The sequence below is a fragment of the Eulemur rufifrons genome, chromosome 1, assembly GCF_041146395.1.
Source record: "Eulemur rufifrons isolate Redbay chromosome 1, OSU_ERuf_1, whole genome shotgun sequence".
Classification (NCBI taxonomy): Eukaryota; Metazoa; Chordata; class Mammalia; order Primates; family Lemuridae; genus Eulemur; species Eulemur rufifrons.
Window position 1 is genome coordinate 7,137,608 of NC_090983.1, and position 16,030 is coordinate 7,153,637.

The window sequence follows — 16,030 nt, forward strand, 5'->3', positions numbered from 1 at the left end:
CTACTCAAAATTTGAAACACTGTTCAAAACTCAGTTGCTCTGTGAAACCTTCCCACCACCAGCCAGGCAGATACAACCTCTCTCCCCTCTATAACACCTCCCCACCTTCGGGGCACTTCTGTACCTGAAGGTGGCCCAGCGCATTGCAGTTGTTTGTTACATGCCCGTCTCCTCTGACTTCCCAGGGCAAGACCAGCATCTGTCTCATCTTTACATTCCTGGAACTTAGCACGTGCTGGCACTCAATAAATGCCAAGTGGATGAAGACTGATAAGCACTTCAGGCAGCAGGAAAGTAAAAGGGGCTTGAAGGATGCCAAGTCTTCTTAAGCATGCTTCAGGGCTAGGACCAAAGTTGGGGCAGGGCAGAGTTAAAAGCTGGCTGTGGAAAAAAGAGATATTGATGATAGGACACTGACTTTCTAAGCATTCTGGACCAGGGCTTGGGAGAGTTGAAAGAAATCGATCATTTGGGTAAATACACCACTGCCCAAGGCAGCTGGGTGGGGGTACCAACAAGACTATAAAATCTTATATTAGCCTCAGAGAGCAGAAACATCTGCTAAAGCCGCAGCGGGCAGGCTGGCCAAGTTCAGCAGCAGGTTAGCCAGGACAGCCCTATGACCAACAGAAAGGGCCACAGAGGGGAAGAATCAATCATTCTGGCAAGGAGGAACAGGAAGGACCAGCAGGGAGATGGGGGCCAGTCACCCACACCCACACAGGGTTCTCCACCATCTGGAGAGGCCACGGGGGCCTCTTCTGCGCCTCTCAGCCCAGGCCTTTGCTGGCTCCCCATCCAAACCCCTCACGCCCTCAGTGCCCATCAGCCATCTCAGCCCACATCTGCAGCCTGACAACTTGGGGAGTTTTTCTCCTTTTCTGTGAGGACTTCGAGGTTTTAACAATAAAGTACACTCAGCTAGATCCCCACCTACACACTGATACAACTTAAAGGAAATAGATAATTCATTTGCTGGCCAACATCTCTGTTTAAAGAGTTTTCTTTTTCATATCAACACTTCTGTGAATTCAGAATTTGATCAACTTTTTGCTACACAGTTTGACATTAACAAAACATCAACACTCTGACAACCTGCTGGTGTCAGAAAGGAACATCTTAAAACTCTTTGGACTCTACATTAAGACAGGCTTCCAATTCCAATCTTTGATCTCTATTATAAAGCAGTACCAATAAAATATCGTAGAGATTTATGGGCAAACTTTCACTTGAGCTGTTTCACACCTAAAATAACACAAATGCTTGGGCCAAAAGGCAGAAAATTTAGGTTTAGGTTTCAACTGTTTAGGTTTTCTTTTACTTTTAAAACTTAATTCACTTATTTTCTAAAATGACCTTAAAATTTGCAATTACATATTTCTCTCCCAGAGAAGACAGTTGAGAGTCATTAACTGAGCCTATGTCATGTCATTCCAAGAGGGACAAGTCTAAGTTTGGGTAGACAGTTGTTTCCTGTTCTAAAGGAACCATCTTTTGACAAAAAGCAAGTGTTTTTTTTTTTTTTCATAAGATTTACATGGACACTATTTAAATTTATCTTTATGTCTGAGTAGACCCTATTGTTAACAAGAGTAACCAAATAGTTATTACTGTGAGTAAAATCTAAACAAAAAGAATTTCATTTGTATTTGGACCCAAGATGTGTTTCATTGTATATTGCCCTAATCTGTGGAATAATTTCCCAAATAAAGCTTAAGTTGTAATTCTGATATCAGTCACTTACGTACGGGTCAGAGTCTGAATGACAAGAAATCAGTGCCACATTCCCTATAGATGGGAAACCAACCGGAGCCCCCAATCCTCCCCCTACCCCGTGTGATGAAACTGGGAGAAATGATTGCACCAAATGAGAGAGCAGCAGAGAATCTCAAAGGCGGGGTGGGGGAAGCAGCTCATCCAGCTTTTAAGAAGACCTTTATAGGAAAGTAAAGTGAAAACAGCAGAAAAGTTCCTGGACATAGTCCTTTGAGAAACAAAAATGAGTAGGAAGAAAGGTCAGAGCAGCAGTTCAAAGGAATCAGAACGCACTGCTACTGCTGTCCAAGGTTGCGGGCCGGCGGCACACATGCCTGCCAAGCTGGAGGCAGTGTTGGGCAGCAGAGACACATGGGCTTTCCTTCACCCAGCTCCTCACTTTCAGAACTTAGCAGCAGAGCCCCAACTCTGCAGCCCCAAAGAGAAATTCTAGAATTGTGATGATCACAAAACCTAAGTAAATAGAAAAGGAAACATGCTTAGTTATTTAACCCAATTTTATTTTTTCATTTTCTGATTTTAAACCATAATTCCTGGTTAAAAAGGAGAATGAAGCAGCTGGTGCATGGCCTTGGTTTCATGGCCATGGACGGGCGGCCCGGGAGGAAGCCTAGCATGCTCATGCTCAGAGATACTTGTGGGGTGTAAGTTTGTGCTGCATTCCTAAAGCTTCCTCTATCTGCCCACAGCTTGGGCATAAGTGTCATAGACACTGAGGGATGGAGTCCAACAAAAGTTCTTAAACATCACATTTAGGCTTCAGCCAGCCAGAGGCCAGGTAGGTATATGGTTTGTGTGACACATGCAAAGTTTGGTACAGAAATTCCCCTGCTCAGATGAGGATATAGCTGGCCATTCTTATTAAGTGATCACTGAAGGTTCTGGGTCTTTTAGGCACCACTGTTCTTAGAGGTCACATACTGTACATGGCAAATTACTTGGAACTGGGTATTGATCATTATGTAGCTTCTGACTCAGAATTTCCAGGCTCTGCATAACTCTGTGTCTCCCTCTCCATTCAGGATTCTAATTTCTGGGATGGCAGACACTTAAATGGTGGTCCTGATCATCTAATATAAATGGCAGGCAAAGCTGAACTGAAGAAACCCGCTGTCCAATTCTGGAGCAGGTGGAGTTAGGGTTTTGTTCAAATATTCTAGGTTGCAGTGATCCAGAGAGGACTGTCATGGGGCAGGGGAGAGGAGGTGCTAGTCATCCTAGGGAGAGGCTCCACATATTAAAGGCAGCCATGGCAGGTGACAGCTCTAGCTTTCATTTGGGACAAGAGAGCTCATCTGGGCTAGCTCTCTCCAGAGTGGGAGCGCAGGGTGCCAGACAGGGCGACTTCCACCATGGGGTAGAAGATATCACTGTCAACTATTGGGCTTAGCTAGACTGGGGGGAGCCAAACTTGGGCCACAGGCAACAAGACCTTCAGCCCCTAAAGCACACTGCTGCAATCAAAGCCTAGAAGAGTCTCTTACCTTTTCAGAGGTTAGTTATCAGGGTGCACAGGTTGGAAACATGAGTGAAACGCTTAATATCAGAAATCCTAAGAACTTTTGGGATGTCCTGGAGAACTTTTGTTCCAGAACTGCCATTCCTTGGTGGGTATCATGTAGGCACTTCACTAGAATTGGAGCCCAGGGATTCTAGAACACACCCTTCTTGAGGTTGGCATGGAGACTACGGTGTTTTAAGTGGTCGAGGACCATGTGTGAGGTAGGGGAATGTTGGAAGATCTGTACAAGGTTGGGCTACTGAAATGAATGATGATTCACCCGTGTGACAACCTACCTGTTCAGGAGAGATTCTATGCTTTCATTGCTAGCAAATGCTTGGGACACTCAAAGGCCAAATGCCATTACAGTTTATTGGGCCTGGCAGAGGCATGTCTGCAAATTCATCTTCCATATGTCACACGTGCTGCCAGGTATGGTTGGGGTGCATCAGCGCATGAAGATGGATGGTCTGGGGTCTGTGGGAATGGGTTTGCTGAGTCCTGGTTTAGAGCAATAGTTTGGAAACAGGCATTTTCCCTCATTTTTTTCTGAAGCTGACTGCTTGTTGGAGTTCCTTAGGTGGCAGGGCCACTCTGAGATGAAGCCTGAGATGAATACCTGTGTCTTCCCCTGACATCTCTTCAGGAAAACATGCAACAGAGGGCAAGCACTTTTCCAGGTAACCATTGCCCTTAAAAGACCTTATTAGGAGATAAGATATAAGAAAAGATATTCAGACAAAACTAGGGTACCTCATGATTTTCTTTTTCGAGAAAAGGAAAACCAAAAAAAAAAAGGAGGAAGAGACAAACTAGAGATGGATCTTTACCTTCTGAACCAAGTAGACACTTGTGGCTCTCTGCGCAGCCACTCTGTCCAGATCGGATCCCTCAGGAATAAAGTAGCTCACGTCAGCGATGTGAACTCCCACTTCAAAGTTGCCTGCAAATGCACAAGAAGAACATTCATCAGCCTGGTTTGGGGGTGCCAAGGAATCCCTCCTAGGAATCCTTTCCAAGAACGCATGTCACTCCCAGAAGCCACAGGACGTGAAGTATAGGCCTCCACCGCCCGTCTTGCCAGGCACTCCACCTGACCCACACGGCCTGCACGACTGCCACTTTCCTCACTGTACACCAACAGAGGATGAGATTTTATCATGAATAAACACTACTAAACACTTTCACAAGATGTCTCCCATTTCTAAAGGCTTCTTATCTTTGAATCTGTAGACTTGGAGAAGACATGGCTCATTCTGGATGACCAACAAATCCTTTCAGGTCACCAGAAAGAAGTGAGTTAATCCCCATCTCCAAGTCTTGCAGATGCTGCTCCGAAAACTCCACCCTTCCCGTCCATTTCCACAGGCCACAGCCCTTATTCAGCCCACATCGGCCGCCGTCTTCCCTCGTCCTCCACACAGTTGCTGTGATCTTTCTAAACACGGATCTGGTGATGTCCCTCCTTGGCCTGTTATTTGTGTCCTTGCACAGTTGCACCCCCGGCAACCTCATCGGCCTTCAGGCCCCATCCTTCACATGCACTGTGTGCAGCTGTCTTGGGAAACCTTTCCATTCCCTAAACGTATCTTACCTCGCCCCACTCAGATGCTTGCTTGGCTCATGCTTTTTCCAATGTTTGGGATAATCTCTATAGCATCTACCTATTGAAAGAGAATCCCAAAATAAGAAGAGACTCTTTTGCCCTATTTCCTCTACCTGTGCAGTTAAAGCCCCTACTCGCTATCTGATGATGCTTACCATGGTCTTTCTTCAGAGCTCTCGTCACTGCCAGATACCACAGCATATTTTATTGGCTTATGCGTTCACTGTCTGCCTCTCTCCCTACAGTGTAAGCTCCTGAAAGTCAGGGCCTTTTGTGTAATGGTTACTGTTGTATGCCTAGTACCTAGAAGAGTGCCTGGCACATAGTAGGTACTCAATAAATACTTGCTGAGTGAACAAATCAACAGCTGGTTTGTTTGCCTTTTTCCTCTGGTAAAAGACCTACCTTTTTTCCCCTCCTTTTAGAACTACCTTTTCCCTTCCTGGTGGAGCTATCTTTCAACAGGCCCTGCCTATTGACCACATAAGCTGGGAGCTGCCAAGAAATATCTTTGCCATATAATCATGCCAATATAGAAAATAATAGGTCTAAGAAAGAAAGGAAGAATCATGATTACCTCATTTGAACTCTAGGATCCAGCTGAACCTGAAACTAGTCTACCTGTAGACTAGTCCCTTTCCACCATGACTCACTGAAGAGTCTTGACTGATACCCAAGTTGACTCAGAAGAGCTTATTAACACACAACCATTTGCTCCCTTGGTTACCTGGATGATCAGCCTAAGGTATCACACATTTTATCTACAAATTTTATAGCTATTTATTATCCTCCTATTCTTTCTTCCCTGGGGGATGATTCCTTCCCTCAGTTTTTAAATGTTTCAACATGGGGTGCTTAAAATAAGGGATTCAGGCAGGAAAAGAATTTAAGATTCCTTATTTTTCATCTGGTCTGACACTCAGAGACCACCCTCCTACAGGGCATTCTTTGGGTTTTTCCACCCAATCCTGTGATATTAATATATTAGGGAACACCTAAGAGATCCCGGCCGCTATGGAGTAACACAATAGATCTGTTTCCCATGGAGGAGAGGGCTGTTTGGAAAGCTGAGAGAAACCAGTGTGACGCCAAGTCTAGCTGCCTCATTCTGACAGGCACGCAGCTGTGCTGCTGGGTCACTGGGAGAAGTGAAACCTGCCCTGCGATCGAGGAACTCAATTTTAAGTGAATTCAGCCAAGAGGCTCAGACGGCTCAACTTCCAGTTTTGATATTTCAAGTATCTAAAACCAACAATTGGAGAAGGTAAAATAAAGTGTCTTCTTTTGAAGTCAGCATTATAATATATTGGCCTAACAGGTAAATATTGACTAAAGGAAAAAAGAGAGGGTTATTACATCATGATATAAACCATAATTTAAAATTCAGTCTCTGTGTTGTTACTACACATGAACTTTCTGTCCTTAGTCAAAATTGACAAACTGACAAAGAGTTCATTACAGGAGATAAAACATGAAGGAAGCCAATCAAAACATACTGGAGAGGCTTAAATTTCACTCAGAATTCCCAGCAGAGCCTCTAAAACCAGCAAAGAGAAGCACTCTTATTCTCTGGTTTGGACCTTTTTTATGGCAACCCTAAGTAAATATTTTATTACATATATTTACATAATGTGAACTTGCAGAACTCTTGAGGTAGTGGCACTGAAGTTTTTATTCTATGAAGCAGAAAATATAAATCCAAAAGTTTATATAGCATATGCTGCCAAAATGTTTAGAACAAATTTGCTGTTTTAAAAGATACTGTCTTTCATATAAAAGTATTCTTTTAAATTAAAAAAAAATTAAACTTTCATCTACTGGGGCTAAAGTGAGTCCTGTGAGTTTTGAAGAGCAGTCTGAGCAGAAAGAGGAAGGATCTCCAAGGTCTGCCATGTGTGGTTCACTTTGCATAGGCCCACAAACTTAGATGAACACAAATACTCCTTTGAATGAACTTCAGAGGACATCAAAACTGCTTCATCCAATTAAAACACTAATAGAATCTAAAGCTAGTGCCTTAGAAACCATCTCTCTGAAGCCAGCTTCCCAGTGGTACAGCCACTTCCCAGCAGTGTCCCTGCCAGGTGGCACCTGATATATCCTCAAGCGTGGGGTGCTTACGTCTTCTTGAAGACACTTGCTTTCTTCTGAAGAGCCCTGGTTGTGAGAAAGCACTTCCTTACACGGATCTACGATGCATGGAAATGGAGCCTCTAGTTTATGCCAACACCGGGCATCCATAAGTGGTGATCCCTCCCTTTAAGGAGCTCTAGGTCTAACAGGGTTGGCAGATACACCCACTTCCACGACTTCTTTTAAGGAAGATCTAACAACCTCCTTATTGCTCTTCCTGCCATGTCAAACCCATTTTCCACACTGAAGACAGTGCTGTTTCCAAAACAAATCTCCCTGTGACTCCACTGTGGAAACCTCCAGGGCCCTGAGCATGCAGCCCAGACCTAGCTTCCGAGGCCTCACTGGCCAGGCTCCTGCCCACTGCTCTAGTTCCCTCGCCTTGTCTCTTCCCCTCCTCCCTCCGCAGGTTATCCTGTCACTACTTCATAACGAGGAGATACCAACCAAACTGTCCTTGATGTGGGTCTGCCCTGGGCAGTATGACTTTCCCGGCCCTTACCCCTTAATACCAGTTGCACCCCCAAGTCACTGTGGTGGAACTCCTAGGGCTGCTCACACCTCGGGGGCTCCACACTGTTACCCTGTGCAGGTGCCCTTCCCCCGATCCTCTTCCTGGCAACTCCTGCTGGTCCTTCAGAACACCACCTAAAGCCCAGTCTCTCTGGCAGGTCTGTCCCGATGACCTAAATCAGGCTCGACGCTCCCCTCCACCCCTGGCCTTTGAGCATCTTCCTATAGCTTCTCATTGCACACCCCCCCCCACGGTACCATTTACTGCGTGCAGATCATGAGATACCTCCCTACTCTCTACAATCAGCATGAAGTGCGGGGAAAGGGCCTGTGCACAGTCAGTGACTGAAGTTTATTGAATGAATAAGAAACTAACAAGAAGTATAGGGCAGACCTGTGGATACTCTGGGCTGAAAGGGATTGTAAACGCTGCCCGGTCTAACTGTTCATGCAGGCACTGAGTCCTCCCCATACCAGATCTGCACAGAGAGCATCCAGCCTGTGCTTGCATACCTCAGGTGACTTAGACATCACTACCCCCGCCCCCAACGTGGCCCACTCCATGCTTGGATAAAGTAGCTATTATTTTGTTTCCTCTTTTCAAGCCAAAATATGTCTCCCTAGAGTTTCCATGAATTGGCTCTAGTTCTGGCTCATGGGGCTGCCCAGAACAAGCCCATGTCCTCAGAGGACAGCAATATGGAAAGAAAAACAGGTGAAACTGGCAATCTCTGGCTAAGAGAAGACTGAAGTGGGGCTGGGGTCTGCTTTTAGGGGAGCACCAGCTTTGATGATGTAGATGGTCAGCATGTGGCCCCCTGGGGCTTCTCTCCTTCAGGCCAGCTACCCACATGGCATGGCTTTGAGTCATCTCAACACCCTTCTCCAAACATGCTCCTAATAACCACCTCCATTCATTCAGCCATTCAACAAATACTAATTAAGCTCCTACTCGGTGTCAGGTCCTTTTCTAGGTGCTGGGGACATACAAGTAAAGAAGACTGACAAGGTCCCTTCTCTTACAGAGCTCACATTCTTGTGGGGAGAGAAAGACAACAAGCAAACAAATTACAAGATTACTGACGATAGTAAAAAGGACTGTGGAGAAAATAAAATGGGGTGAGGTAATGAGAATTAATAAGGAAAGGTCTCTCTGAGGAAATAAACAGACCTGTGGGTCTAAAAAGGATTAGCAATTCCTGGCCCCCACCTTTTTTGTTCTCTTTGCCACCCAGCAAAGGGTTAATAAGGACCTTTAGTTGAAAACTCCTTTACTAGCGAGCCATTCCCAGGCAGAATAGCCAGAGCTAAGGGCAAAGATGGGGGCAAGCTTGATGTGTCTAAGGAATAGAACAAAGGCTGGAAAGCAGGGGAGAATGGGAAGCAGAGATGCTACCGAAGTAGACAGGGCCCAGTGAGAGCTGTCCTGCTGGGCCAGGATGAAGTATTTTTTATTTCAAGTGCAGTGGGAAGCCACCAGAGAGTTTTAAATAGAGAAAGGACATTAACTGACTATACCATAGTGACACCTTCATTTTGTCACCTCCCTCATTCTGCATACCATGGTTCTATTAACGCAGTCTATGTTCACACTGAACTGAAAACAAAGAGCCTGAAGAAGACCACAATCTCTTAGGAATAGTACTGACAGGCAAACAAATTAATCATTTAGTGAAGTAACATGTATAGTAAACAAACGTAGACGACAAAAGCAGCACAACCTGCTAGATACCCTGACAAGGACAACAGATGTTGGATCTCCTGTCCATCAGACTGGTTTCCATCCAGCCTCCTATGATGGGAACATGACGCTCTTGCGTCGGTCAATCCTCTTGACCCTGTGGCCAGTTTTCCCAACAACATGAACCTTAAGGGAGATCAAAAACAACGTTGTGGAAGCTCAGAAAGGGTAATCCAATCAAGAGAACTGAGATGCCATCTGCCACCCAAACGGTGCCAGCAGTGAGTGAGAGGACTCACTCAGGGCAGCTCATCCAGACGGGATTTGAACTCTGGCCCTAGTTTGGTTCTATCAAATTATAGAGATAGACTCAATATCTGAAAAACTATTGGGCTTGGATTACCTTGTAGCCACATGAAAAATTCTATCTTTTAGTTGGGGTAAGCAAATTCCCTCTGATTTTGGTGGAAACACTGATTGGGTTGCTATGTAAGAGGGAAAACTCAAACTCTGATGTCTAATTCTGTGTGGTATTTTGTTACATAATCTCATACAAAAGTTGAACGCCAAGCCAGTATAGCACGTCATGGCAGTACTCCATGGCCATGACATGGTGATGGTTAGAGCATATTTCATAAACTTAAAAGGAGTCAAAGTTAAAAAAAATTCTGTGACAAGTAAATCTGAAGACAATGCAAAGAATTCATTATGAGGACGGGATTGTACAGGATGACTTCTTAGGTCCCCCTGAAGGCCAGGATTTGAAGAGTCTGTAGATTTTCTTTTTCTTTTTTTTCTTTTTCATCTTTGCCATCCAGGAAAGGGTTAATAAAGCCCTTTAGTTAAAAACTCCTTTACTGGTGAGCTCACCTTCTGGAACTAAGCAGCTTAAAGAACCTTTTCCTTCATTATTACAAAAGGCTCTATCAATCTGCAAGTACTCGACTAAACTGCCCACACAGCAATTTTTGTCATGTTCAATCTAATTCTTAGGAATCTAAGTTTAAATTTATAAGAACAGCATGGAAGAGGAACACCCAGGTAGTAAATTCCACTTTTCCCTTTCCAAATGATTTGAGCAATGGCCTCCTTCATTCACAGGAAGGAGAATGAGGAGCTGAACTCGTGAGGCTGGCACACTCAACGTCCGGGAATTTCTAGGTGCTTCAGAAGTGAGTGGGGAAAGCCCAGGTCAGCCGGTCAAGCCTGGGATGGAGTGCGGAGCACAGGCTTGAGAGAGGCTCTGAGAGCAGGAGGGCAGGCATTTGGTTCTTCCTCCATGCCAAAAGACAGTGAAGTCCAAGGGGCTGCAAAGGACCCTTGAAGGTAGTTATAAAGTTAGCAGGTCAAAATAATAAGGGATGGGGTGAGTGGCATAGGATTGGCCATGGTTTGAGAGTTACAGAGGCTGGGAACAAGAGGTTTCATTATACTATTCTTTCTACTTTTGCGGATGTTCAAAATTCTCCATCCAAAAATTAAAAAAAAAAAAAAAAAAAAAAGCAGGGTTGAAGCCAAGGAAAGAAAAATGTTTAAAAAAGACAAATCCAGTTAAGTAAAACTAGCTACGAGTTTTAAAAGAACGACAAGCCAACAGAGGCAGAAGGAGAAGGTTACTGTTTGAAAAGAGTAGAATAAAAATGTCCCCAGTGATGATCTCTGGAGGTTCGAGATATGGGATTGTTCCTTTCTATATTACATAAATTTATAATGTTTTCAGTTTCCAAGGGCTGGAAAGCACAAGAAGAATAAAAAGTATAAAATAAAAAAATGCAAACCTGACTTAAAAATGTATAGAGAGAAATATATTAAGATGGGAACAACAGTTTTCTTTGAGCGGTAGGATTTTGAATTTTTCTTTTTGCTTATATGTAAATTCTAATTTTTCTATCAAAAATGTGTTACTTAGTTAACAGTCTTGGATTCTTTAAATAAAACACAACAATAAAATGCGTCCACCTCAGCCACCTTCATACCTGATGATTTCCCAGCACACACCAAGAAACAGCACCATGGCCAGCCTGGGCAGGAGGCAGCAAGAGTCGGTGCCAGCTTATTGGACAATTCTCCCATTGGATTATGGCGACTAAAGTACTTTGCAAGCAAGTTCTATAAAGGTGAACTCAGTAAATGAAGTAGCAGGAACTGGGCATTCCCCTTCTGAACAGGCAATAACTACTTTTATGCCAGAAATGTGACTCCAGTGTGTAGCAGGCTGTGGCATTTGTTCTCATCCTTTTCATGGGTTTTGGTGTGCACGGCTAGCATGTGGAACCTACTCTTTCTCATGCCTGTGGCTGTGCAGGGAATGCTTGTGTGGAATCCCAGCAGAATGGGTTCCCACAGATCTAGGTTTGAAAACAGAATTTTAGCATATTTTCACACTCATCTGAGGATTTTTCTATTTTTAAAAAGCCTCTCTATTAACAAGACATAATTACTAGTCTCTAACAGCCAAATATAGAAGAGATGTATAATTTTCAATAAGTTTTAAGGAAATAAAAACATCTATGTGTATTTAAATCATGTTAACTGTTATTGCCCACTGCTTAATCCAATCCCAGCCTTCCTTTAACCTGGAATTAAAACAACTTTCATACTCATCTTGAATTCTGAGAGGCAAAAACCTCATTGCTCTATATTCTGGTGACAAAGGCCCTTAATGGCTTTTCTCTCATTCTGGGGATACTTTTCGGGGTCGTTATTTTGTCACCATGCCAAATTAGTTCTTTTTGGATCCAATTACTTAGTTTCACTTATTAATTTCTTTGCATGAAGGAGAAATTGTTTTCTGATTCCCCAAGACTTCACAAGAGTTGACAATTATACCTATAAATATGCATGTTCATGATATGAATCTGCCATATGGTTGCCCCACAATAACACTATATGGATTGCTTACTTTTTAAAGCATTTTGTCATATTAATTCATTTAATCTTCCAATGCTGAGACATCTTTTTCTGCAGATGAAGAAACTGAGGCCCAGGGAGGTCAGACACCTTGCATCAAGGTGTGGCTCCAAAGCCACCACTTTATGCAGACTTGCCTCTTAGGAACAGGTATGTGACGAACGCATATTTGCTTCTTTCTCAATTCCTATAGGCTATGGGAATTCTCAATTTAACATTTTTTAAAGAATTATATATTTATTTTGCAGAACATACATTTTAAGACAAATAAGTAGAATATAGTATGATATTCAACATGACTAAAAGTGACTCCTTTATGGGAGGAATAAATATCTGTTGAAATAAAAACCTTGCCATGCATTTTGTAACTACTGGTCACTTTCTATTTTTGAACTACCCATATATGAATTACAGTTATAACTCAACTTTCCAGTTTTTTATAAACTGAGTTTTCCTATAAAGTATTCTGAATTGCCAAATTTTCTAGGTAACTGAATGTGAACCCTTTAATCATCAATCCTTTATGGTTTTAATACTTCTGGATGTAAATCCTCTATAAATGTATTTTGTATACTTCCTTTTCTTAGTAGCAGAATCCAGTATTAATAACTTAAGATCATAATACAAAAATAAATTTTGTATTTAACAACAGATGCAGATGTGGTACAGTAGAGGAAAGATGTCCTGTCCTCATAACATACTCTCAAATTTACTTGTAACCTCTCTCATTAAAATGGAGTTAAGACTCTTCAGATACAATATCTCCTTGATAATAACAACAGTCATTTGTTGTACCTAGCATATAAAAGACTCAAATATTTCCTGATTAAATGAATAATCTTTATAAAAGTTCTATTCGGTAGGTACCATTATTATTTGCATTTTATAGATGACATTCAGATTCAGAAAAGTTGAATGATTTGCCCAATGTTGCACAGCCAGTAAATAGTAGAGCCAGGATTAGAACATTGTCTGATCCCATTATCAATGCTCTGAACTATCATACCATAGGACCATGCGGTACAGCCTTTCCTAAGGTATTTTAATCATTATTACACTTATCAGTATCCCATGGCTTTTTGTTTCCTAACAGCTTTATCGAGATTTAATTCACATACCATAAAATTCACTCACTTTAAATATAAAGTTTAATGGTTTTTAGTAAATGTGCAGAGTTGTGCAACCACAACCACAATCAATTTTAGAACATTTTCATCACCCCCAAAAGAAACTCTATACCTGTTTTCATTCATTCCCTCTTCTTCCCCAAACTTCCTAGCCCAAGGCAACCACTAACCTCTTTTTTCCTCTATAGATGTGCCTATTCTGGATATCTGACATAAATGAACTCATACAATGTGGTGTTTTGTGATTGTCTTCTTTCGCCTAGCTTCTTTTCAAGGTTCATCCATGTTGTAGCACTTCTTTCATGGATGTATAATATTCCATTATATGGATATACCACATTTACTTATCCATTCATCAGCTGATAAACATTTGAGTTGTTTCTACTTTTTGTATATCCCTTCATTTTTTAAAAAAATTTTATTTTATTGTATTTTTTTGAGACAGAGTCTCACTCTGTCGCCCTGGGTAGAGTGCGGTGGAGTGATCTTAGCTCCCTACAACCTCAAACTCCTGGGCCCCAGCTATCCTCTTGCCTAAGCCTCTGGAGTAGCTGGGACTATAGGTACATGATGCCTGGCTAAATTATCTATTTTTAGTAGAGATGGGGTCTCACTCTTGCTCAGGCTGGTCTCAAACTCCTGAGCTTAAGTGATCCTCCTGCCTTGGCCTCCCAGAGTGCTAGGATTACAGGCGTGAGCCAGCACACCTGGCCTACCCCTTCACTTTTTAAAATAAACCTTTTATTGAGGCATGAAATACATAAAGTATACAAATTTTAAGCATACAGCATAATGAATTGTGACTACGTGAATATACTTAGGTAACCACCACCCAGTTCAAGACATAGAACATAAGCAGAATTCCAGAAGCTTTTCTCATGCCTCCTCCCAGTCTTTATACCCACAAAGGATAACTACTTTTCTGACCTCTATAATCTATATCAATTAGTTTTGTCTTTCTTTGTACTTTACATCAATAGATTTACACAGTATGTGTTTTTTTTTGGGGGGGGGGTCTGGCTCCTTTTGCTCAACATAATGATTTGTCCACACGGTTTTGAATTTGCTTTATGCTATTGCTATATAATATTTCATTGTGAGAGGATACCACAATTTGTTCATTTTATTGTTGATAAGCACTTGGGTTGTTTTCAGTTTTTTGCTATTACAAATAATGTTGCAATGAACATTCTTGTACATATGTACTCATTTCTGTGGTGTATATGCCTAAGAATGAAACTGCTGGGTCATGAGTTATGAATCTATTCAGCTTTATTACATACTGTACAACAGTTTCCCAAAGTTGTAGCAATGTAAACTCCTACTAGTAGCGTATGAGAATTCTAATTGCTCCACACCTTTCACTAACATTGCCAGATTTTGAAAAGTTTAGCTATTGTGGTGGGAACACAATAGTATCTTGTGGTATTAACTTCCATTTTCCCTGTGGACTTAAGATATTAAGTACCTTTTCATATGCTTTTAACCACTGGCTGTCTTCTTTTATAAAGTGTTTTTTCATGTCTTCATATATTCTCAATCGGAGTCATTTGCTGGAGACATGTATTACAAATGTCTTCTCCCACTCCATGGCTTGCCTTTTAAAGAATTTTAATGGTATTTTTTGATGAACGGAAGTTCTTAATTTTTATGAAATCTAATTTATCAATCTTTTCCTTTAAAGTTCATGCTTTTTGTGCCCTGCTTTTAAAAAAAATCTGTCTACCGCAAGGTCATGATGTTATTTTTCTTATGTTAGCGTCTAGAAGTGCTAATATTTTACCTTTCACACTTACATCTATGAGCCACATGGAATTTATTTTTATGTATGGTGTAAAGTAGGGGTCAAAACCTATTTTCCCCCATATGGATATCCAATTGATCCAGTACAATTTATTGATAAAACCATCTTTTCCTCACTACACTTCAGTGACATCTTTCCTAAAAATCAGAAGATTGTCTGTATGTGGGTCTGTTTCTCTTTTTTCTTTTCTTTTCTTTCTTTCGTTTTTTTTTTTTTTTTTTTTTGAGACATAGTCTCGTTTTGTCATCTGAGCTAGCATGCCGTGGTGTGTTGTTGTGGCATCAGCCTAGCTCACAGCAACCTCAAACTCCTGGGCTCAAACAATCCTCCTGCCTCAGTCTCCTGAATAGCTGGGACTACAGGCACAAGCTGACATGCCTGGCTAATTTTTTCTATTTTTAGTAGAGATGGGGTCTCGCTCTTGCTCAGGCTGGTCTCAAAATCCTGATCTCAAGTGATCCTCCAGCCTTGGCCTCCCAGAGTGCTAGGATTACAGGCGTGAGCCACCCTGCCTGGCCTGGGTCTTTTTCTGTATGTGGGGTTCTCTATTCTGTTCTCATCTTGACTTCTGAAAAGCAACTGAACTTTTATTATTTCAGCATAACCCTTACTATAACTCCATGTCAATTTTAACCTTTCCAACTTTATATTAACATAGTAATAACTTTCACTGAGCACTTACTTTTTGTATGGCACAGTTCTAAGTGCCAGGATTATCTCATTTAACCTTCCCAGTAAGTCTGAGTTAGATATTATTGCCCTTATTTTATGGATCAGGCAATGTTGAGGTAAGAAGGGGTTAATTCTTTCCTCGGAAATACGGGCTGTGCCTCGTCCACTTTGTTGTCATACTATTTACTTTTGTAGAAAAGCATAAAAAGTATAGCAATTTTAGGTAGCTACTGCTAATATCTTTAAAGCTGGGTTGTGTTTTTGCAACAATAGGCATAAATGGAGCTTGTATCTTTTAGCTCTTCAT

The 16,030-nt window shown here is 41.9% G+C and overlaps 1 protein-coding gene across 1 annotated transcript in view; it reads right to left on the reverse strand.

The window, feature by feature from the left end:
- Nucleotides 1-16,030, reverse strand: part of DIS3L2 (DIS3 like 3'-5' exoribonuclease 2) — a 307,218-nt gene that overhangs the window by 88,653 nt on the left and 202,535 nt on the right. Inside the window, exon 11 of the mRNA XM_069470450.1 lies at nt 4,108-4,220. Within this exon, the coding sequence (XP_069326551.1) occupies nt 4,108-4,220 (113 nt within the window). The remainder of the gene's footprint in view (nt 1-4,107; nt 4,221-16,030) is intronic.